Source organism: Elephantulus edwardii, unplaced genomic scaffold (genome assembly GCF_000299155.1).
Source record: "Elephantulus edwardii isolate Elephantulus edwardi_28Jun2011 unplaced genomic scaffold, EleEdw1.0 scaffold00223, whole genome shotgun sequence".
NCBI classification, from domain to species: Eukaryota; Metazoa; Chordata; class Mammalia; order Macroscelidea; family Macroscelididae; genus Elephantulus; species Elephantulus edwardii.
In genome coordinates, this window is record NW_006399973.1 from 2,645,005 (window position 1) to 2,669,356 (window position 24,352).

General features: G+C 38.9%; 1 protein-coding gene across 2 annotated transcripts in view; it reads left to right on the plus strand.

Annotated features, from left to right (window-relative positions):
• Nucleotides 1–24,352, plus strand: part of ASAP2 (ArfGAP with SH3 domain, ankyrin repeat and PH domain 2) — a 304,618-nt gene that overhangs the window by 207,758 nt on the left and 72,508 nt on the right. For both annotated transcript variants that reach the window (XM_006898199.1, XM_006898198.1), the window contains exons 7-9: nucleotides 4,553–4,638; nucleotides 14,504–14,579; nucleotides 14,882–14,968. In XM_006898199.1, coding sequence (XP_006898261.1) covers nucleotides 4,553–4,638; nucleotides 14,504–14,579; nucleotides 14,882–14,968 — 249 coding nt within the window. The remainder of the gene's footprint in view (nucleotides 1–4,552; nucleotides 4,639–14,503; nucleotides 14,580–14,881; nucleotides 14,969–24,352) is intronic.

Below are 24,352 nucleotides of genomic sequence, written 5' to 3' on the forward strand. Positions count from 1 at the left end.
GGGTAATCGGGATGGGTGTGTCAGAGGCAGTGCGGTTGACGCAGGATAGAGCAGGGTTTAGGGCTGTTGTGCATAGGGTCGCTATGAGTCGGAAACGATTCAACGGCGCATAACAACAACAACAACAGTTAACTGCTACAGAAGCTTAGTCTTTAAAAGTATCTGTCTTGGGGAATATATTTAAATGAGTTTTTAAGCATAAAAACTCTTACAGTGGTCAGAGGAGAAAAAGAAATTCTAGGACCCAAGGATGGAAATGTTAAATTTTAAAATCTGCTTAGTCTAATATTATAATCATCCCAGCTTTATTGAGGCTGCTATTTGCCTGATAAATATGATTTAATCCTTTTGTTTATTTGTATTTTTTTAGTAAAAAAATATTTCTTCTATAGAAATTATCGAGTTGAGAAAGGAGGGAGGGGGTAGAATGTGCAACAATGAATGAATGAAAATGTAACTTCTCTGTAAATATGAATTAAAATCACAATTAAAAATAAATTTTATTAAAAAAATAAATTTTATTTTAAAAAATTTATAGAGTTGAATTTTTTTTAATTCATCACTATGATTATCTGCCTTTTTGAACATATTGTGTTTATTATATTTATGTGCAATGTTATTATTGATCTAGTTGGGTTTGCATTTGCTTTTTGCATTCATATGTCTCATATCTTTTTTTATTCTTCTATTCTCTATGTGCTTTGCATTAGAATATTTATAAAGTTAACTAAAACTCAAGTAAGCACATAGTAAGAAAAATTGATGTTTTTACAGATACATTCTTTCCTAGACAGATAAATAACACCTTTTTCCTCTGGTTCACTTAGTGAAGGAGGAATACGCCAAGACCGTTTAAAACAGGGATTAATGAAATACAGAGCCCTATTGAGACAAAACCCATTTTTATTTAAGCAGGGCTAAAATTAAGCAAAGTGTTTTTCAATTAATAAATTTTGAAAGAATGTTTAGGTTGTACTTTCTTTTGGGCTAGTAAGTAGTTTGTTTACCTAGCTTTGCAAGATTGCTTATTTAACATTTGTGTAGAATTCTGAAATGTGATCAGCATGTTATTATTTATTAGCACAACTTAGAAGTGAGAAATACTGATTCCAAATGCCCAACTGTGTCTTTGCTTTCTGTAGTAAGCATCTTGGAATGGTTCTTTTTCCTCTTCTAGGTCTAGGAGATGGGATTGCATAGACTGTAAATACTTCCATTTTATTGGAAATATACTGCAGATGATGTCTCTAAGTAATACACTTGAATCACTTTTGAGGTATAGATGATGATTAAATACAGTGGCATCCACTTCTTAACATGCTTTTGGGAACCCTATTAACTTTGATAAATATGATAGCTATTAAAAGGCTTCAGGCCTTTGGTTTATAGGGTTGCTGTGAGTTGTGCTTGACTGAATGGCAGTCAACAACAACAACATACCCACATCAACAAGGTCCCATATAGTGAGGACAAGCACACACATAATTTCAGTTACAGAAAAAGAAGCAGAGATGGGCTTAACTAACAATTGCATGGCTTCCAAAGAGGATAGATTGATGTTGGATTGTCTTGAAGGACCTTGAAGTTGGTTAGATAGACATGAACTATAAAGGACTTTTCCATGAGGAAGAGAAAGCATTTGAAAGTAATTATCTGAGCATACAAAATCTGAAAGGCCTTTGTATTGCCTTAGTTAAAATAATTTTAAAATTTGTTAACCTTTTCTGGAAATTAAAGTTCTCAAACATTGCACATGCTTGTTGATGTTTATATAGCAGTGTGGTTTCTAGGCTTTTATTTAAAAGCTGTGGGATCCTGGCAGCTAATTAATCCAACTGTCCTCCTCTTCTGTGGGGGCCAGTGTGCAGTGGCTGTGAACAGCAACTCCTTGGTGGTGTACGCAGCCTGTTGCATGTATGGCTTGCCCTTAGGGACCTTGGAGACAACTCCAAAATTTTTTAAAAAAGAAAAAAAGCTGTGAGATCATAAGAGCCGTTCAGATCAGCAAAGAGATCCTGAAACTATGTCACTAAATGTAGATGATATGATAATGTACACAGAAAACCCCAAGGACTCAACAAAAAAAGTTGTTAAGAGCTAGTAGACCTATTTAGTAGAGTGGCAGGTTACAAGATCAATACACAAAGGTCAGTGGGATTCCTATATAGGATCAAAACACAGGTAAGGAAACTAAGAAAGCAATATAATTTATAATAGTCAGCCACAGACTGCGATATGTAGGAATAAACCTAACTAGAGACACAAAAGACATTTACAAAGAAAACTACAAAACACTTTCATGAAAAATAAGAAAAGACCTAAATAAATGGAAGAATAGTCCCTCTGCAAGGATAGAAAAACTCAATATAGTGAAAATGACAATCCTACCAAAAGCAAGTCTACGTGTTCAATACAATCTCAATACAGATACCAAATTCAGTTTCCTAACAGATAGAAAGGCAGTTGTCAAGTTTATTTGGAGAGGAAAGAGACCTCGAATAAGCAAAGCACTTCTGAAAAATAAGAATGAAGTGGGAGACAGAGCACTCCCTGATCTCAAAACTTAACTACACAGCTGTAATAAGCATAACAGCATGGTATTGGTACATGACAATAACAGGCACACAGACCAGTGGAACAGAATAAAGAAATGAATCCATCTTCCTATCTATGATTAATTGAAATTCAACAAGGAAACAATGTCTGCCAAATGGGGAAATGATAATCTCTTCCATTTATCAATTTTATCCTCTCTTGGTTGTCTTATATCTGGCTTTATTTGTCAACCTCTTTTATACCATGGGCTAGGTCTCCTAAGTTTGGTCCCACTTTGTCTTTTATGAGCTTTTGGTTTGGGGCTTTATGCCAAGGTCTCTGATCCGCCCTGTATTGATTTTTGTGTATGATGAAAAGTGTGGACCCTGTTTCGGCTTTCTGCAAGGCACTTGTTGAAGAGATTATCGTTTCCCCATATCGCAGTCTGTGGCTGACTGTTTCTTGGAGATTGACACAATGTTAGGAAGGGTGGAGGGTTGGTGAAGAAGAGGAAGGCCTTCAACCAGGTAGATTTGCATGGTGACTGCTGCAATGGGCTCTTGTGTGTCAGAAAATGTGAGGATGGCTCAGGAGTTGTACTTGACTCAGCAGCACCTAACAACAACAAGTGCGACATGGACATCTTTCTTTGTAAAAAAGTCTACTGCTTAATGGCTGGTGTAACATTTTTAAATATTATTATTACTGATGATATAAGATGCTGCTACAGACTTTAATTTCTGTTTTTTGCATTTTGGCTGTTCCACTTTCTGTTTTTAAAAACAGAACTGCAGTGAACTTTCTTCACTGTTTATCTTTGTAAACTTTTACAATTCTCTCCTTAGAATAGGTTCCTATAAATAGAATTTCTAAGTCAAAGAGTATAAAGCTAAAAACCAGACCTGTTGCCATAGAGTTGATTCTGACTCTTAAGGACTCTATAGGACAGAAGGTTTCCTAGGAAACCACAGTGTTTCCTAGGCTATAGTCTTTATGGAAGCCGACTGCCACATCTTTCTCCCTTGGATTGTCTGGTTAGTAAGCCAAGGACTTCACAGCAGCCAAGTCCTTAACCACTGCTCCGCCAGGGATCTCAGAGAGTACACACTTTTTGCATTTTTATAGTAATAATAAGCATCATATTAACCATTGGGAAATAAATACAGATAAAAGATAAAGTTTGTAGATTGGCATTTCAGAACAGTTCTGAACAACAGCTTGTAGTTCATTCAACAAGCCTGGGAGTTCACATACTTAATGGATGAGAAGTCTGAGGAGCTCACCAGGGTTGTGACCTTCTCAGAATATTCAGTAAATCTCATAGATTTTCTCTCAGTTTCTTATACCCTATCCTGTTGCTCTGACAGTCAAGGGGATAGGGTATGTATGTCTTTGTTACTGTAAATCTTTAGGAAAGGACAAACATCTTTTCAGAGACTGGTTTTATAGATTTTTAAGGCTTCCTGATGTCTTACTTAATGAATTCTCCAACTGAAAGTGATTTTAATTTATTTCAACTTAAAAACCCCTTTTATCATTATGTTTTTTAAAACTGGCAGATTAGTGTTTTGCATGTCTTGTAAATTCTTAGGAATTTACATCTCTGAGGATTAGTCTAGACAGTAACCTGCCTGAAGAAAAAAAAAGAAAACAACAAACTGAGATCGAAGTGTGTGGATAAAAATATTTAAAATGTTTAGAATCACCATTTATTCTAGTCATTCTTTTTCTTTGAAGCAGCTAGAGTAAAATGTGGCCTCGTAGATTAAGATAAACTGTCTAATTACTATGAGTACTTGATACCTAACCATTTAAGAACTTGACATCAGATAATTCTTATAATATCACATTAAAACAAAAACATTCAGCTATGGCATTTGAAAACCTAAAACATCTGCCATGAGCTCCACCTATTTAAAAAGATGTCAGAGAAGTAGATGAGATCATCTCTATCTTCAAAAGTCTTATTCTGCTTATTTCTGTGACATTTCCTTTTGTATTTTTATTTTTAAAACAGTATCTGCTGAAGGTCAATGAAATTAAGATCAAAAAGGGAGTGGATTTACTTCAGAATCTGATCAAATATTTTCATGCCCAGTGCAAGTAAGTTTTCTTTCTTTCATGTAACCTTATATTAATGTTTTTCTGTTTCTGGCAATTTGTAGTAGAACTCTCATATTATGGGAAATAACACACACTTGAAAAGCTGTAGTAAAAGGAATGAAGTCTCGGTACATTCCGTCACGTGGATGAACCTTGAAAGCATAATGCTAAGTGAAAGAAGCCAGGCACAAAGGACCGTGTCCTGTGTGATTTCATTGATATGAAAGTCTAATAGACAAATCCATAAGGACTGAAAGTAGATCAGTGGTTGCCAAGGTTGCAGAGAGGAGGGAATGGGGAGTGACTGCTAATGTATGCAAGGGTTTCTTTTTGGGGTGATGAAAATATTGTGGAATTAGATAATGAGGATGGTTTCACAATTGTGTAAATATGCTTAAAGCAACACTGATGCATGGACTTTAAAAGTGTGGCTTGATGGAACAAAAATTTTATTGCAATTTACTCTGTTAAAATCTCTAGTAACTAAGTGCTGCTGAAACAGATACACTGCAAGCGTGTGATGTTCTCATAGTTTGGAGGGCTAGAAGTCCTAAGCCTGGCTCTGAGGGAAGTTTTCTCTGTCTCTGGAAGACAGTTCTTGTGTCAGCTCCTGTAGCCCCATTATCCTCTGTTTCTTGGTGATCTCTACATGACATCTGTCTTTCTCCAATTTGTCATTGCTTCTCTGCATGTCTAATCTGCTCTTTTTATAGCTTAAAAGTCTTTGAGGTTTAAAACACAACTCCAGTCAATATGGAATCATTAACATAATAAAGAAAGCCTTATTTCCACATATTTGGATTCCAGTACATAGTTGAGTGGGAGAGCCAAAATTGAGTCCATATCAATTATTAAATATTTTTGTTATTTATTAAAAGGAGTATATTTAGTATGTTCTACCTAACACATGGTTCTCTGACTTTTTTTGTTCATTAAACGAGGAATTAGATGATGCTAGTGCTAGATGTTAAACTCAGAAAGTGTTTTTTTATTTTGTTTTGTTTTTTACAAAGGTACTGTCTTTTTATTTGTGGGTTTTTCATTTGGGAATAGAGGCGCAACCTCTCTGGCTGCTTCATGCTGAATAGGGGTGTTCAGATGAAGGGAGAGGGGACCCCACTTTAACACTTAACTGAGTAGAAGCAGCATGCCTTCTTGTTCAGTTAGAAGATATTTTCCTGATGGTTTCTGCCTTCTGGACAGCAAGGTGTTTGTGTGGGTGAGTCCAGTGGAAGTGGTTGGCTGAACTTTGAGGCTCCATCTACCTTAGCCTCCTTAAGTTGCAGTTATATTTCCCTTTTGTCTCTGGAACCAGGCTCAGGGTTCAGGTTCTGGAATAAGACTCGTTGTTCAGGTTACCTATAGGAAAGAAGCAAACCTGTCTGCATGGATCTGCTGCTTTGCAAACAGCTCCCACCCCTGCCCTGCAGTCTTGATGGCTCAGAGATTCCAGACAAAGGGACTCCCCCATTCATTAGCCTGTTCACGAGCCCTCGAGAAGACAGCTTAGCCAGAAAATGTTTTAATATGTGATTTACCCCATAAAGCAAATAATGAGTAAAAGAGTCTGTGTGTAGAAGCGCATTGAGGAACTTACATGCTCTCGGACCACCCCCAGGCCTCAAGTTTGCATTATAATTGGTTGTTGCCACTGAATCATTTCCAACTCATAGTGACTTGATGTGAAAAAGTAGAATGGCCCCACAGGGCTTCCTAAGCATGATCTTCATGACAGCAGATTGCCAGGTCTTCTCAGAGCTGCTGTTGGCATTAAACTGTCAACATTTGGTTAGCAGCTGGACACTTAACTACTGCATCATGAAGCCTCCACCATGTGTATTTGTTCTTGTGCCATCAAGTAGATCCCAAGCCACAGAGAACCTTTAGTGCCAGATAGAATTACCCTTTAGGGTTTTCTAGGCTATAATATCCACAATCATAGCTGACCATTCTGTGGGGGTTTAGAGACTGTAAATTGTACAAGAGGAGACTGCCCATCTGTCTCCCTTGGAGTACCTGATGCTTTTAAACCACCTGCCCAATTCCTTACCCACTAGGCCACCAGTGTTCTCTGTACATTGTTGTTGTTGTGTACCATCAAGTCAGAACCAACTCATAGCCGACACTCCAGTGGGTTTCCAGAGGCAATAAACTGCATGGAAGAAGATTGGCCATCCTTCTTTTCCTGCAGCACAGCCCATGGATTTAAACTGCATGCCTTTGGGATTATAGGAGAGTTTCTTCATTCTTTACAATCTGACTTTCATCTCTCAGCCTTGTTTTCTTTCCTAATCTCCATCATCTTTAATCCCAGTACCCATTTACTAATATAAATAGGTCTCTGGCTCCTAAATTCATGAAGCCAACGAACTTTTATTGTATACATGCTGTATGATAGGCACTGAAATAAATGTTAGCATTTTTAAAGTTTTAGATTTTATTCTAAGTGAGCTGGTGAAACTTTTGAGCTGTTTGAAGCAGTAAAGCCATTCAGTATGTATCTTTTGAGTTCCTACTATGTGACAGGCACTATTTGAGGTCCTGGTTATACAGTGAGGAGAGAAATAAACTTCATACCCTCATTGGCTTTTCCATTCTTTGAAGAGAGACAAATGATATCACATAAATACATAAATGAAAGAGTTATAGGTCCTGAAATTGGCTGCTAAAAACAAGAACCAGCAATGCATTCCAAAAATAAAAAATGGCTAGGCATAAACTGTGACAGTTGAAGCAGGTAGTAGGCTGATTTGAGAAACGTTTCAGATTTCACATTGCCACACTAATCACAGCTCACTTTTGTCTGGACAGATCTATTCAGATGCCCTGATGTACCTTCACATGGTGTTCTTTTACTGTCATGTTGTTCTCTTTCCTCTGTGCCTTCCTCCCCACTTTTTTGTTGGATCCTAGAAGCTAACTCATACAGGATTTCTACATTCAAGTCCTGCTTATCTTCCAATGAAAAAAAAAATTACTTCTCTTCCGTTTATGTTGCCACTATACCTACATGTATCTACGTGTATACCTACATGATATCTATGTGTGTCTCCCAGAAGAGTACCGTCTTGGTGTGGGAAGGACTACGCTTCTGGTTTGGTTTACTGTAATCTACAGTACATTGCACTGTTGAATGGAACTGTAAGGTCCGTTTGGAATTCTTAATACAACTTTGATGACATTGCATTTCTAAAGTGGTTGAAGTCAAACAGCAAAGGATGTGCTGCTGGGTGATTCATCCTGATTAAAAGAAATGTTCCAAGCTTGGAAAAACAGTCACAGTGGATAAAAAAGAGGGCCAGTTGGTAGAATGTTTGAGGTGAATTATTTTACAGAGACACAAAATCCTAACTGTAATTGATGTGCAGAGTACTTCTTCAGTTCCTATCCTTGTAACCTTATGTGAAGCAATTTAGGAAGTGGGTTGCTTCCTTGCTGATATTTTATTTCTACAATGCTATTCTTGGATTTCCTTTTTTCTTTATTTTGCCCAAACTAATCAGTTGAGTAGCAACAGAGCACTGGTGGAAGAATGTAATGGTTGGCCTTTTATGGGCATGACCTTTTAAAATGATGAGTCTTCCAATACTTCCTATTTGGATGAGCGAGAGAGAGAACATATACAGAATACTGTCCAGAATTATTTTAGCAGCTTGAACTCTCTTTATTCATATTTTCTGGGGTAAAACGTGGGACCTGCATGGCAGCATTAGACAAAAGCATTTGTAGCCATGCATATGTTGACATATATTGTGGCTCCTTTGGATACCTTCATTTAGCGTTCCTCATCTCCAGTTCTAACCCCAAAAAGCACACTGCTCTGTGAGACCCAAGCCCTGGTGAACAGAGGCACACCAGCTTAGCTGATGCCCTTATAACAACACTGGTTTTTCTCTGTAGCTAATAGGCCACTTTGTGGAAAACAGATTCTAAGAGCCTTGGATTTTGAATTGCTTCCTCTTCTGTTACTGTTAATCAGATTTGCCTGGTGAGTCCATGTGTGTCGGAGTAGAACTATACTCTGCAGGATTTGTTAATAGTTGGTTTCTTTCCCCCCACACCCCCTTTTTGTCGAAAGATCAGGCTTTTCTTCTAAGGTGCTTTTAAGTGGATTTGAACCTCCAAACTTAATTAGCAGCTGACCTTGCACCAGCTAGGGAATGCTAGAACTATATACTCCAAAACTAAAACTCACTGTCATCACTGAGTCAGAACCAGCTCATAGATGAGTCTCCAGCAAGTTCTTGGGAGGCTGTGAATCAAACAGACGGAGATTGTCCCTCTTTCTCTCTCAGAGTAGCTGATGGATTCTAACTGCACACTCCCTACTCTCTAGAGCTCCCTTTTGTTGGTGGTGGTGTTGTTACGTGCTGTCACTTCAATCTTATGAACAGTGGATCTAAACCTTGTCCTGTCCTGTGCCATCTTCATCATCTCTGATATACTCGAGACCATTGTTATAGTCTCTTTCATTGACCCTCTACCTTTCCAAGCATAATGTCCTTTTCCAGTAACCCTCCCCTCTTCACAATTTCCCCAAAATATGTGAGATGAAGCTTCACCATTCTTGCCTCCAAGGAGTACCTTGGCTGCGCTTTCTCCATGACATGTCTGTTCTCTTGGCAGTCCGTGGGATATTCAGTACTCTTCTCTAACACCACAGCTCAAAGGCATCGAGTCTTCCTCTGTCATCCTTAATCATTGTCCAGCTTTCAGATACATTACAAGTAATTTAAAAATGGCTTGGATCAGGAATATCTTAATCTTCAAACTGACATCATTACTCCTAAACACTTTGATAGTAGATTTACCCTCTGCAATGCGTCTTTTGATTTCTTGACTGCGGGAGCCAAGTTGTGGATTATGGATCCTAGCAAGATGAAATAATTGGTAACTTCAGTTGTTTCTCCATCTATCATGATGTTGCCTATTGGTACAGCAGTGAGGATTTTTGTCTTCTTGATGTTGAGATATGATCTGTATTGAAGGCTGCAGTCTTTGGCCTTCTGCAGCAAGCATTTTAAGTCCTCTTTGCTTTCAGCAAGAAAGGCTGTGCCATCTTCATAATGTAGGTTGATGAATCTTTCTCCAGTCTCATGCCACACTGTTCTTCATAAAGTCCAGCCTCTCAAATGATTTGCTCAGCATATAAATTGAATAGGTATGGAAAAAGGTTACAGGCTTGCCACACACCATTCCTGGTTTAAAACCATGCAGTGTCTCCTTAGTCTGTTCTGATGACAGCTTCTTGATCTAAATATAGGTTTCATATGAGCAAAAGTAAATGTTCTGGGATTCCCATTCTTCTCCATGTTAACCCTAGTTTGTTATGATCTACAAGGTCAAATGCCTTTTCATAGTCAATAAAGCACAAATAGATATTACCCGCTTTCAATCAAGGTCTGTCTGACATCACCCATAATACCTCTGGTGCCACAGCCTCTTCTAAATTTACCTTAAATTTCTGGCAATTCTCTATTGTTGTACTATTCTAGCCTCTTTTTAATAATCTTCAGCAATATTTTGCTTGCATGTGTTATAAATGATATTTGTCTACAAATATTTATAAATGTCTACATTCTGTTGGACCACCTTTTTTTTTGAGTGGGAACAAGTTCTTAAGACAGACTGGTGAGAACATCCAGGGCTTTCTGTTTGTTGAAATACTTCAATTGGTATCCCATCAATTCTTGGGACCTTATTTTTCAGCAATTCCTTCAGTGCAGCTTGAACTTCTTCCTTCACCACCATTGGTTCCTGATCATATGCTGCTTCCTGAAATGTTTCTGTGTCAGTTAATTCTTTTTGGTACAGGGAATACTCTGTGTATTTTGCCTATAGCATACTTTAGTATTACAGTTTGAGTTGAACTATATAAATATACATTCTTTTGTACTTACCCCCCCCATTTTTGCTTTTTTATTTCAGGTGTTAAAAAACACTTTCTATTTGTCATCTTCTCCCCTCTCCTTTTTCCATTTATAGAAAGTATCTGTATTTTTATGAAGTTCCTGAAGCATTCTGAAAATTTGTCTTGGTGAATTCTACAAATGAAGATGGAATAGGGCTGATTTTCAAATTATAACAATACAACAGACAAACAAAAATGTGGCAATGAGGCCTCTCTCCATATTTTGAGGAGAAAGGTCATCCCTTTGGGGATGTAACCGTCGAATAAATCTATCTTTACTGTTTTACCCTCAAAAAAAGAAAATGTTGTGGTAATTAGACTGTTGACTTCATCTGGTCTCTAAGCAATTGTTATGATCAGCAGGGACTTAAAATACAGAGTTGAATGGGACATGGGTGCAGGTGCCCTGGAGAGGCTTGCTGTGGTGAGATGCTGAGCAGGGCTCAGGCAGGCGGATTGGGCAGCAGATGTAAGTATAGTGTGACATTGTAAAGGCTGTAAGAGAGCGCTGAGCACCATGCCATAGAATTCAGAAAGCGAGCGGGCATCCATGTTTGTAAAGCTCTCTTAGTGAAATCTTGGAGTATGCATTGAAACAAACATAAAAATCCCAAAGCTGTTGCTGTAGAGTGAATTCTGAGTCATGGATTATAGAGAAGAACTGCGCCAGAGAGTTTTCCCTGCTCTCCTCTTTATGGAAGATGATCCCCAGGCCTTTCTCCCACACTGCTCCTTGGTGGGTTTGAACCACTGACCTTTTGCCTAGAAGCCCTCAGAGCAAACTATTTATGCAGTTCAGGAACTTGATGAATCCAAAGGGTCATATTTTAAAGGTCTTTGAATGGCATCAGTGTTTTACATCCAACTGCTGGTGGAAAGACGACTGATTCAAACCTATCTAGCCCTGCAGATGAAAGGCCGTGCAGTCTACTTCCGTTGTAAACCTGTGGAGCGGCTTACTCTGGGTCACCACGATGCCAACATGTTACTTATTAAGGACTTATTGAAGATTTGGTCTTGTAAGGTAGAACATCCTAAATACAAAGCAAAATCCAATATTTGGTAACTTCTTTGACTGGAAACAATGTTAATAGGTTCAGGTTAAGGAAAATGTGCTAGGTATTTGAACTTAGGAAGGCCACTATGATGATAGGAAAGCACAAGAGGTGTGCTCCTTCTGCTTGCTGTGCCTTAGTGCCAGGGCTCATTTCATTTTGGAGATCTGTATATCTGTACCAAAACATGCCTCAATGAGAAAAGTACAGAAAGGAATTTTGAAAATTAGAGGGAGGATGTTTTCTGAGTGATCATCAAGATTGACTCAACTTTAATAAAAGATAAAATTTGTATTTTTTTTTTATTGTTATTACTGCAAGCACACTGTCCATTGTTGCTCAGAGAATAATAATCTGTGACAGGAGGCCACACCCCTGACCATTTGACTTCACTACACTACACGACTCTCCCTCATCACACTGAGAGTTGCCATGGTTTCCAGATTCTTAGAGCTGTACAGGTGTCTCCGTTCCCTGGAAGCATTTCTGCGTATAACTCCTATAACGTACTTTTAACTTTCACCATCTATCCAAGAGCACTGGAGGCACAGCAGTTAGTGCTCAGCCAAAAAGGTTGATGCTTTAAACCCACCCTAGCACTCCAGGAAAAAGACCTGATGGTTGGCTCTTGTGAGGTTACAATGGAGGATACTCTATAGGGTAGTAGCATGCTGGCACCTGAGGCTGCTTTGAGCCAGAATTGACTCATAAACAACACAGCACCATACAACTGCTTCTCTGGGTGGGGCACACCGTTACATAGTCAACTAGTAGACAAAAGGTTGGCAGTTTGAACCTACCTAGAGATGCTTTAGATGTTTGTCCTGGTGATCTGCTTCGGAAAGGTCACAGCCTTAAAAACCCTATGAAGCAGCTCTACTTTGCATTTTCAGTGAGTCAGAATTGACTTGACAGCAACTAACAGCAGCATTCCAGAATTACCACTCATATTCTTCCTCACTCCCTCTTCCTTTCTCCCTTTCTTCTCACTTTCTCTCTTTCTTGCCAGTTTCACTAGAATTCAAGATGATTAATATTTGCATCAAGGGGAAAATGTTAATAATACAAACCATAATAACCAGAGAATTCAAAATAGAAAGTAAAGCTTAGTTTCTCATCCCTTCATCTCTGTAAATTGTTTCTGAATGTCCTTTTCTGTTTAAGAGGAGTACCTGCTGTGTACTGGCCACTGTGTTGAAAGCAGAAGTTCTAGAGATGAGTAAGACCCTGGCCTTGAGGTCATAGTGTGACAGTGGAACTAGACGTCTGTGCAGATAAATAATTCTAGCACTCTGGCATAGTTGTTAACCCACAGCATTGTCTGTATGCAAAGGGGAAAAACAGTAAGGTAAAACATGGGAATAACAATATAAAGTATTATACCTAGTAAAGTAAGAAAACTCTGAGCCTCTGGGGTATTCCTAATAACTAACTAGGAGTGATTCATAACCCATACCATGGATGTGTATCCTTTGTAGATGATTCCTTCTTTCCTGCTCATAATTATTGTATTAAGTACCGCACTGCATTGTTTTCACAGCTCCACCTGTTTATTACACCTTCGGTGTGGGCTAAGTCCCATGGACCATCACTTAGTTTAAAAGAAATAAACACCACCTCACATGAACACCTGTGAAACTCAGATCACTTTTGGAAGATAGTCTCCTTGGTACTTAATAAACGGGCAGAAGTTGGTAACTTCCCTCTTGCCCTTCCTTTCTTCAGTAATTTATTTCTTCATTTCACAAATATTGTATGCTTAAAAATGCCTAGTCCATTTGGAATTTAACATCAGTTAGGGGGATTGATTTACCTACCACATTAGAAACTATATGGATAAAATTTGCATAAATGTTTTGAAATAAAGGTATTAAACCCCTTATGACCCTTGAAGTAGAGGGTTTATGAGAGGCTTCATTCATTCAGAAAGTGATATTTAACTTGAAACTTGAAGAGGACCTGGGGAACCCTACCCATATAGGCATGATTTAGGCAGAAACCTTGAGGGAGAAGGAACAGCACGTGCAAAGAGCTTAATGCAGGGAGAATGTAGTAGTTTAATGGAGTAGTAGAGAGGAGGTCAGAGTGTCTGGAACATTGTGGATGAAGTGAATGGAGAGGGTAGATAGATGGCATGGAATGAAGCAGGGGACACATGCAGAGACCTTATCACACAGACATTATGGACCTTGTTCCAGGCTTTGAATTTTATCCTCAGTGTAGAGGGAAGCCTTTCTTCATTCCTGTGCATGGTACCCTTCAAAGATAGTGCTGCACCAGCCTGCTGTTGGTGCACAAAACATTGTCTGGCTTCTGTTGCCAGTTGTATTTCTCGAAATGCTTGTTATACTTCACAAGCATTGAGTTCTACACTTCAAAAAAAAACAAACAAAAAACTCTTGTGATATTTGATCTCAAGCTTTACAACCACGCTTTCCTACTCTGCAGAGAGAACATGGTCTCACATGTCCATCAGAGAATTGCTTTGTTTTTCCACCCAGTCTTTCTCATTTTTACTTTGCAATTGCCTGTCGAGGAAACTCCTAATTATCTTACTCTTTGGTTTTTCTCTCTATCCTTTCTGGGCTCAGATGCTTTCATTTGGTAGTCAGAACTAAGCCCTTGATGCCATTCAGCAATAGAATCCTAATTCTCATTATAAAGTGGAAATTTAGATCTTAAAATGTGTGGGTGAAGGAAAAAACACAAATACTTAGACTTACTAAAATTCGTTTTTTATTCACTTCTTTTAACTTTGTCACTTCATTACTGGTATTTGAAGATTCTGTTCATAGTCTTTCCTCCTAGAGATTTCATAATCACTTTAGTCATTTTCCTTTGACAGTTTTCTCATTAACGAAGCACAGTCTATGTTGATTTCTTCTTTTTTTATCCCTAGCTTTTTCCAAGATGGACTAAAAGCCGTTGAAAGCCTCAAACCGTCCATTGAAACCCTCTCCACAGATCTTCACACGGTAGGTAGTTTCTCTCTTGCTTTAGTCTTGCAGCAGTTTTTATGCAATAGACATTTTTATTTAAATGTTGCTTCCATGTAATCTTGTGTTTCCATGCTGTGCTATTCAGAAACTAATAGCCTCTAGTACCCCATGCAGAGAACATAGTGGTGAAGCTCCCATTCTTAAACTATCTTATCAGAGGGAAAACTGTCTTGTCTGATGAGAGGAGTCATTTGTTGTATTTACATAGAAATGCCTTGGAAATTCTAGTATTTCCCTGTCACCTCAGTCTTAACCTTATCCTGTTGTTTTTTTAAAAGATCAAACAGGCCCAGGATGAAGAAAGAAGGCAGTTGATACAGCTTCGAGATATTTTGAAATCAGCATTACAAGTTGAACAGAAAGAGGTGAGGGGATTTATATTTGAAAGATGCTTTATTTTCTACTAATGTCTTAGAATACTTTGGGACAGAGGAATGTAAAATCCTTATCTTCTAGGTATTCAGAGTTCACTGTCTTTCAAGATCTTTATTCAGTAAAGTACTATATGAGCCTTTTTGCTCTGTTAGTTGCTAGATGAGTATCAGATTTTTCCCATATAATGCACCCATGCATATAGTGCACGTAGGAAATGGATATGCATGAGGTTCCGCAGTTAAGAGAAAACACATATACCACACATGCTATCTGCATAAAACTGAAGTACTTCTTAGTGTCGTGTATCACGTAGAACCGTTGTTACCTATACCATATTGGTTCTGGAACTTTTTCATTTCTCTAACCTGATATAGTCTCTGTAAAATTGGACACAGCACATGTAAAAAATGATTCTTCCGGTCCCAAGGTTGTGTGTCCTAGAAACGCAGACTTGGGTTCTCTTAAAGCCACTTTCAGATGAAGTAGAAATCCTTTATGGATTTTCATTTTGGGGGTTTGGGTTTGGTGTTTTGTATTTTTTTTTAATTGTTTCATTTCATGAGTCATCTGCGTGGTAACACATCAGTGATGATAATTTGTGTTTTCGGGGCTCATTGGGAATAACATCTATTCAATTATTAGGGAGTAAATTTTTTAGATCATTTTATTGCTACATTAGCCACAGTGTAGATACTATAATATTAATATTATTATAAATCAACCTCTTTGACAATAAAGGGATATATATATATAAATGTATTTTTAGTAGATATTAGAAACCTAACTACTAAAATGTGTACCAGAGCTTAAAATTCACACTTGGCAGTTTGGTGTATTCTACTTGGTTTTACGTTCTTATACTATAACTGAATATCATTGTTTTCCTCCCAAATGCATTTACCTTTTGTGACCGAAGTCTAGGAGAGTAAGTAGTTCATATTTTAATAAATTGGAGAATTTTGCATGCTGTCTTCATAAATGTAAATGAAACATTTCTCCTTATATATTAATGACTAGTGATGTTCATTTTAATCTTTCATTTGTAGTATTGTTGTGTTGTTGTTAGGTGTCTTCACATCAGTAGTTCTTCTGTTGACCTTGTCCTTATCCACCTCTCAACTGCATAGCAAGTAACTGGAAAGATGAGGGCCTCACTTCCTTTGCTGTAGATTTTATTAAAAACTAGAGATTTTAAATGTACAGTTGTTCGTAAAATAGACATGTGAGCATCACACTCTCTCCTTTCCACTGCTTGTTTAGAATCTGTACATCTTTCTTGTCCATCTTGAGCCCACCCTCAGATCAACCCCACCCATAGTGATCTGACTTCATACTGCACATTCAGTTTAAAAGACTTGCTTTAAGTATGGTATATCCTTTTATTTTTTATTCTTGGCTCGTCCTCAAGTATGCAGAGGCTTTTTCTGCACCTAGTGCTGAGCATCTTGGAAATTCCCTCCTGCCGTCTGTGCCTTTCCCACCATCACAGAACACTGCCACAACTCTCACCTAGTAGACTTTAGATAAATGTAGATCAGCTAAGTGAAGGCTTTGCACATTGAGGTTGTATGTAATGCTGGAAATTAGCCACAACATATTGACTCAGAAAATACAGATTCTGATGGATTTGATAATACCAGGCATAGATTATAAGCAGAGAGAGAAAAGGAAAAAGAATTTGGAATTTGGTGAAAACAGTATTCTAATTTGAACTGGGAAAGGTAGTGCTAGGCTTGGGAGGCAGAATGCCATTCAGTGCACTGACTCGTCATGGTTGAGAATGGCTTTTGTCATAGGAGAATTGAGCTGGTGAGGCTCAGTTCCAGGTTTAAATAAGGCAGAGTAAATGCTGGAGTGAAGCAGCCTGCTGGGCGCAGGGCAGGGTCTGTGTTTGCTTTGGCTGTGCAAAATTAGGAGATTTGGGAAAACTAGCTGTTGTCAAGGAGCTGGGTTATTTATGACTTTGTAGAAAGGCATAAAATATTTACTAGCACAGACCAGAGGTCTTTTATGGATTGTTATTTTTATGGTTCTTGTCGACAAAACCATCTTCCCTGGATTGCACAAAGAGGTTAAATGGCCCTTTCTTTACTGCTCCTGTTTTCCGTTAAGTCTACGATCAAGCTCACCAGGCTCACTGTTGTTAATGTGTTGGATTTTCTGTATATTATACTCTGAGTTGCTTTTTCATTAGGATGTTCTACAAATTTAACATTTTATGAACACAATTGCAAGTTAAGAAAATGCATATAAATTGAATTTTCTGTATATTTTTTAAAAATTTATAACTAGAATTATCATTAAGGGTAAAGAATAACAATTTGAAGACTCAAATGATCCTGTTGCAAACCGTGGGATTATCAGTTGCTTTTCTGTGCGTGTGAAAGTTGAACAGTGAATAAGAAATCTGAAGAATCGATGGCTTTGAATTTTGGTATTGATGAGAGGTATTAAATATATCATGGACTGCCAAAAGACTAAACAAATCTGTATTGGAGAAGGTGCAGCCAGGGTGTACCGTAGAGACACCACACTTTGAGCATATTGCCAGGATGCATCAGTCCTTGCAAAAAGGCATCATACTTGGAAAAGTTGAACGTAAGTGAAAGAAAGGAAAACCCTCAACTGAACAAATTATTAACACAGTGACTGCAGCAGTGGGTTTGAGCATGGCAGAGACTGTAAGGAGGGTACAGGTTCAGACAGGGTTTTCATATGTTGTTCATAGAATCACTATGAATTGTGGTCGATTTGATAGCACCTGACAGCAATAACCACCGTGTTGTGATTGGGATTTTTGTATATTAAGAGCCACCCACTATTGTGAGTTGATTCTGACTCATAGTGATTCTATAGAATAGACTGGACTGCCTGAAGAGATTCTCAAGCTCCTTCTCTGAAGGAGCACCTGTTGGCTTTGGATCACTGACCTTCAGCACAGTGTTTAACCTCCAGCACCAATAGGATTCCAGCAGGTTTTCTTGTGTCTCTATAATTACAAAGGGAATTGACCATTTGGACATATTGTTTGGGCTTTCATTTTCTTTGATTGGATTCTCTTTTGTGACTTGAGAAAAATGATGGTGTTGATGGTTTTTATTCAGTGGTAAAAAAATTTTGACAATAAAATTACAGGTCATAATGCAACGCAAGGGAGATAACATTGATGGTGTGCAAAAATCACTGCTCCTCATTTTCTTCCTGTTACTATCAGACATCAATCATTTGGTCTAAGTGAAGACTAGTCATTACAGTACCGTGACATTGGGCTGCTTTTCTTTGTCATCCTGTGCCTGTATATTGGTATGGACACTGTGTCATTTTGATCCTAGGACACCGTCGACAACAGTCATATTTTGCTCTTGCTTTTTCATTTTTTCTTACTAGATGGCAGACTGTGTGTGTGTGTGTGTGTCTGTGTGTGTGTGTGTGTGTATTTTGATTTGGTTTGGGTGAAAGTGAGCAAGTGAGTTTTCCATTCAATAGTTTCTTGTATTTTGTTTCATGGCATAATCCCTTTACTGTAACATCACTCTTCTCACTTCCTCTCTGTTTCCTGTTTCCATCCTTTTTTTTTTTTTCCTGCCCCTTCCTGTGTTCTTGATGTTTTCTGCTCTATGGAAAGAAGTTACTACTATTTGATTTTTTTTTCAGTTTAATATAAAAAATTTTCAAACTTGTAGAAAAGTTGAAAGAATTAGTTCGTGAATATAGACCTTGATTTTTTTAATTAATTTTATAAAAGTTTACCGAGACTTAGGGTTTCCAGTCATTCATTGTTGCACTTTTCTCCCTGCCTGCCCCCTCTCCCCAAATTCACTCTTCTCCTTGACAAGTAAAAGAAAAACTCTTTCATAGTTATGCAGTCCCTTCTCCCAAGTCCACTTCACTGTGCAGCCTTCATTTGGGACTCCTCTCGTGACAATAATACCCAATCATATATCCCTTTTAAATGGTTCTCTCCCGCATCTGTTTCAATGCAGTATGCATTATTCCTCCCCTCCTTCTCTGTCTTCCCTAAACCCCGATGTCAGTCCCATTTTACAACAGTGGCCCTATGCAATATTTGTCCTTTTTTGAGTAAGATATTTCACTGAGCATAACGTCCTCCAGGGTCACCCATTTTGTATAATATTTCATGACTTCCTTGTTTTTCAATATTGCATAGTATTCCATTGTGTGAATATACCAGAGCTTCTCTATCCATTCGTTTGTTGATGGGTTGTTTGCAGCTCTTTGCTATTACGAACAAAGCCACAATAAACATGGGGTGTAAGACCTTGATTTTTTGAAAAACTCTTTTCATAAATTTAAAACTCTTAAATGCTGCTCATTTTCACATGCCCGTTCTCTCTTGTCAGCCTTGTCTGCTCCTGCCTCTATTATCCTCCAAGTTCTTCATAATCACCAGGTTTTGGTAGGATGAGTCCCACTGCAGTGCCAGTGAATCCTCTTAAAATGTGTTTGATCCTCAACTCTTGGGGGCAAGATTCAGGCTGTCCGTGCCATGTGATCTTAGGTCACAGTGCTGAAACCACAATGACCTTTCCACTTTAGAGTTCTCACTTGTGATATTTTTTTGGTTTGTAAATTTGCTTCTTCTGATTCAAAGTGTCATTGACTCATAGGAGGGAACTCTGGTTGTGCCTCTGTAACAGTTCAAATCCACCAGCCACTCCTCAGGAGGAAGATAAGCAGTTTCCTTCTGTGTGATTTAGTGAAAAATCTAGTCACTGCTTCTGGCCAAATGTCCACTTCCCTGCCTCTCCTGGCTTGCCTGAACCTGACTTTCATTTCTGATTTCGTAAAGACTCGTTCATTGAGTCCCATATTCAGTAACTAGAGTACCTGCTGTGCATTTTCTCCAGGCCAAGCACTGCACAAACACTACACCTGGGTAAATACTCTTCTCATCTCTCAAAGGAAGCACACACAGTGTGAGGGTGGGGACAGAAAAGTAATGGAGGGTATGGTGTGATGAGATATATAATGGAGATAAGTCTAAGAGGGATTATGTCCCTGCTCTGAGGAGGGTAGATGTGTCTTTGGAATGAGTTCCCAAAGACTGTGACGCCTGATCTAAGAATTACAAGTTAGACTTGTAAGCATGTGGATATACTGGAAGTTCCAATTGGAATGGAGAATTTGCCTTGCCAAACCATCAAGAGTCAGAACCTACTGATAGCTGACCCTCCAGCAGGCTTTCAGAAGCTGTAAGGAGAGGACTTTCTCCCATGGAAGTGCATTCGAACTATGTATCTTTTTATTGGCAGCACAACTCCTTACCACTAGGCCACCATAGCTCCCTATAAAGCACAACAGGACCTTTTTAAAGTGCGAAAGAGCAGGATGCCAGTTAAATGATTATAGTGGTCCTGACCCAAGGCAGGATATTTTAATTTGCTTCATGTTTATGGAAGTTGTACATTGGATAAGGAAAACCGAAGAACTGATGTCTTTGAATCGTGGTAAAGAGTATTGAATAGACTGTGGGCTGCCGAAAGAACAAATTTATCTTTGAGAAAACGCAACCCTGGTGCTCCTTAGAGGCAAGGATGATGAAACGTCATCTCTCACTATGTTCATGTTGTCCATGAAAAAAATAGATCATGTTTGGAAAAGCAAAAGGTCAATAAAGAGGTATAGGGTAAGGTTTTTCTCACAGTATCCTTATGAATTGTCCACTGGACACCACCTAAAGGCAACAATATATGATTGTTGTGAGATTGTAGAGATAGTTACATTAGTCCATTATTCTGAGAAATAGATAGGCTGCTTACTTTGTCCAGCAAATGCTGAGCTCCTGAGTACTAAAGTAAACAAGAGAGACAAAGCTCATGTGGAATTTATATTTTCAGTGGTTGAACAACAGTAGATGCTGTTGTTATTGTGGATGTGATTGCCCTCCCCTGCTCCCCAGTGGGCTTGTCTTCATAAGATAAGAACCTTATCTTCATGCCTCTGGCTCTCGCTTTTGACCTCTGAGGGAGGGGTGATACCCAGCCCTAGGCATTTCCCTTTGTTCCTTTTAAGTCTCACATACTTTTTTTCAGGTCTTGTTTCCTTGCTTGTCCTCCCTGTCCCTCAAGCTATATTTAATGGAATTTCTTAACTGGCAGCATTTTTCTTGTATCCAGGCGCTTAACAACCATCAGGAATCCTTGTAATAACTTTCCAGTGTTGGTATTACTAGCCTGCATTTACAGACTGAGACTGAGGTAAAATGATAAATGAGCTTCTCAGAGTGCATTCAGTAGAGGCAGAGCCATAATTTGAACCTTGGTCCATTCCATTTCAAGAAAGGGAATCCCAGAACACTCGATTGTGCTCATGTGAAACTAATCCTTAGGCCAAGAGGCTGTTGTGTGAACAGAGCCAGGGAACACTACTCAGTTATACCACTTCTCTTGTACCCTGCTCTGGGGGTTTGAAGTTAAGAAAGGTGTGCACTAGGGTCGTATTCATTCCTCTCCATTCCTATTCAGTTTGTATGCTGAGCAAATAATTTGAGAAGCTGGACTCTGTGAAAAAGAATGTGGTATCAGGATCTGAGGAAGACTCTAAAACAATGTGTATTATGCAGATGATACAGCCTTGCTTGAGAGTGAGGAATATTTGAAGTGCTTTGCTGCAGAAGATCACAGACCACAGCCTTCAATATGGATTGCATCTCAACACCAAGAAAACAGAAATCCTCACCACTGGGCCAATAAGCAGCATCATGATAGAGAGAGAAAAGATTGAAATTGTCAACTATTTCATCTTACTTGGTTCCACAGTCAGCACCCTTGATAGCAACATCCAGGAAATTGAAGGCTACTGCCTTTGGGTTGATGGTGCAGCTCCTTCCTCCAAGGTCACATGACCTCCCTTCACCTCCATTGTGTGACTTTAATAGATAATATTTAGCAAGTTCTTTAAAAAGAGTCCCAGAATTAATGGGGAATGGGTTGATTTCTATTAGACAGCATCAACTCTCAAATAGAAAACATAGGTGGTGAGAAGGAGATGGTTATGTTTAAGGAGCTCTAATAGCATAGTAGTTGTATGTTAGGCTACTTACTAACTAACCGGCTCTGGTAGCCTAGAGGGTAGAGACTTGTGCTCTAGACCTTAAGGCAGTCATTTCACATCCACCAGCTCCTCCAATGGACGAAGATGGACAGTCTCCTCCCATCTGAAAGCCCTCTGGGCTTCAACTATAAGTTGTTTCCAATCCAGTGGCAGTGAGTGAGTGAGTAAGTGAGTGAATCAATGAATGAGAATAACCGAAGGGAGAAAACATGGCAACGTTTTCCCATAAAGATTTATTGCCTTCAAGGGTCACTGTGGGTGTTGGAATCAACTTGACAGGAGTGGGTAAGATTGGAAAATACTGTTCCTCGTCCATGACTCAGTGCTTTCCTTTCAGTCTTGTTGTCCATATAGTAAGCAAACTTACGGTTCCTTTGAAAAATGGTGAACGAATTTAACATCATGCCTCCCACTTTTCAGAGGAACTTCAAGCATCCAGCAAACACTGATCACAAGAATTATCTGCACATATGCTTTCTGAGAAGATGACATATTGTTGTTGTTATATGCTGTCAAGTTGACATCAACTCATAGTGGCCCTATGTACAGCTCTGAATCCGGCTCTATCTTGAGCTAATTTCATTGTCTCTGACACATTTACCCCCATTACCCCAGGCACTGACTCAGTCTGTTTCATGGAGGGTCTTCCTTTCTTGTGCTTTCCCTCTACACTCCCAAGCATGATGTCCCTCCCCAAGGACTGGTCCCTTCTTGCAACATGCTCAAAGTATGTGAGACAGGGCTGCCTCCAAGGAGCAGCCTGGTTTCACCCCCTCTAGGACAAACCTGTTTGTTCTCTTAGCAGTCCATCTACTCTTCTCCAGCACACAACTCAAAGACATCAATTCTTCTTTCACCCTTAGTCATTGTCCAGTTTTCTGATGTATAGCAACTAATTGAGAAGACCATGTCCTGGATCAGATTAAGGACCATGTCCTTAATCTCTAGACTGACATTGTTACTCTTCAGCATTTTGGAGAAACAGCATTTTTTTCCCAGTGCAATTTATCTTTTTTATTTCCTGGCTGCTGGAACCAAGAGTGTTGATAGTAAAGCTACACAAACTGAAGCTCTTAACAATCTCAGTCTCATTGTGCTGCCAGTTGACCCATTAGGGAAGATCTTTGATTTCTTGATGTTGGGCTTCAACCCATATTGAGAAGAAGACATATGTAGTATAAAAATTTGTATTCCTATTATGTTTCCTTTTTTTAAAAAAAAAAAAAACAACAAACCAACCCATTCCTTATCTCTCTGCCAAGAGATTGCACAAAGAAGCCAAAGATTATGCTTCTTTTCTCTCTCCCTCCCTCTTCGTCATTGGTTCTCATAACCACATAGAACTTAGAAGAGAGGCTCAGCTGTGATAAAAGAGTTCTGAGAGGTAGATTGGAACATTGGAAGAGAATAGTTGCAACTGTGATTTCTTGAACCTCAAGTATCTCAAAGAAACATCTGATGCTACAAGTTAAAATGTATATACTGTTGTTGCGTACTGTCCAGTTGGAACTGGCCCATAGCTGAGCCTTCAGTGATGTTTCAGAGGCTGTTAATCACATGGGAGGAGACTGCCCATCCTTCTCCCAGGAGTGGCTCCTGGCCTTGAATTATGCATGCCTTCAGGATTGCAGCACCTTCAGGGTTGCAACTTCTTGCCTCTAGACCACAAGAGCTTTAAAAAGCTTTGCCCTTTAACTCCTTTCCCTTTCAGATATTAAGACTTATATCTGGGTAGATTTATCTTGGCATCTCTCAAAGGCCACACAAAACTTAAGGTCATGGATTATGCCAGGGGCCAGGACTCATCAGGATGTCATAAGATCGTGACCCAATGACTTGGTAGAATTTAATGAGCACTTCTGCTCTCCCATAAAATGCCCACTTAACCTGCTTATTTCTGACATGCAGTCCCACATTGGAAGGTTTTCAAGAAAATGTTAGTTTGTCTTATTTCTCTTAGGGAAAAAGCGCAAAGTACTGTCTCCAAGAATCAGATAATGTGGAATGTTCCATCTTGTTGCCTCTTCTTTATTTGCCTGTTCTCCTACGCGGAGAAGCCCTTTTCTTTTGAATTATATTTTGTTAAGTTGGAAAGTTATGTAAAAAAGCTTTGATTGTGTAAGGACTGGCTTCATTACTCATCCCTGTGCTTGATCAGCCATTCTGTACTGGTGGAGAAGGTGGTGGATCTTGGGTCACTTAGCGGTCACCTAAATGATCCAGAAATAATTAGTTCTAAGACAGGTTTGAGTTTATGTTTAAAAGATGGTATTCTAAACAAAACAAAAATAAATGGTGTT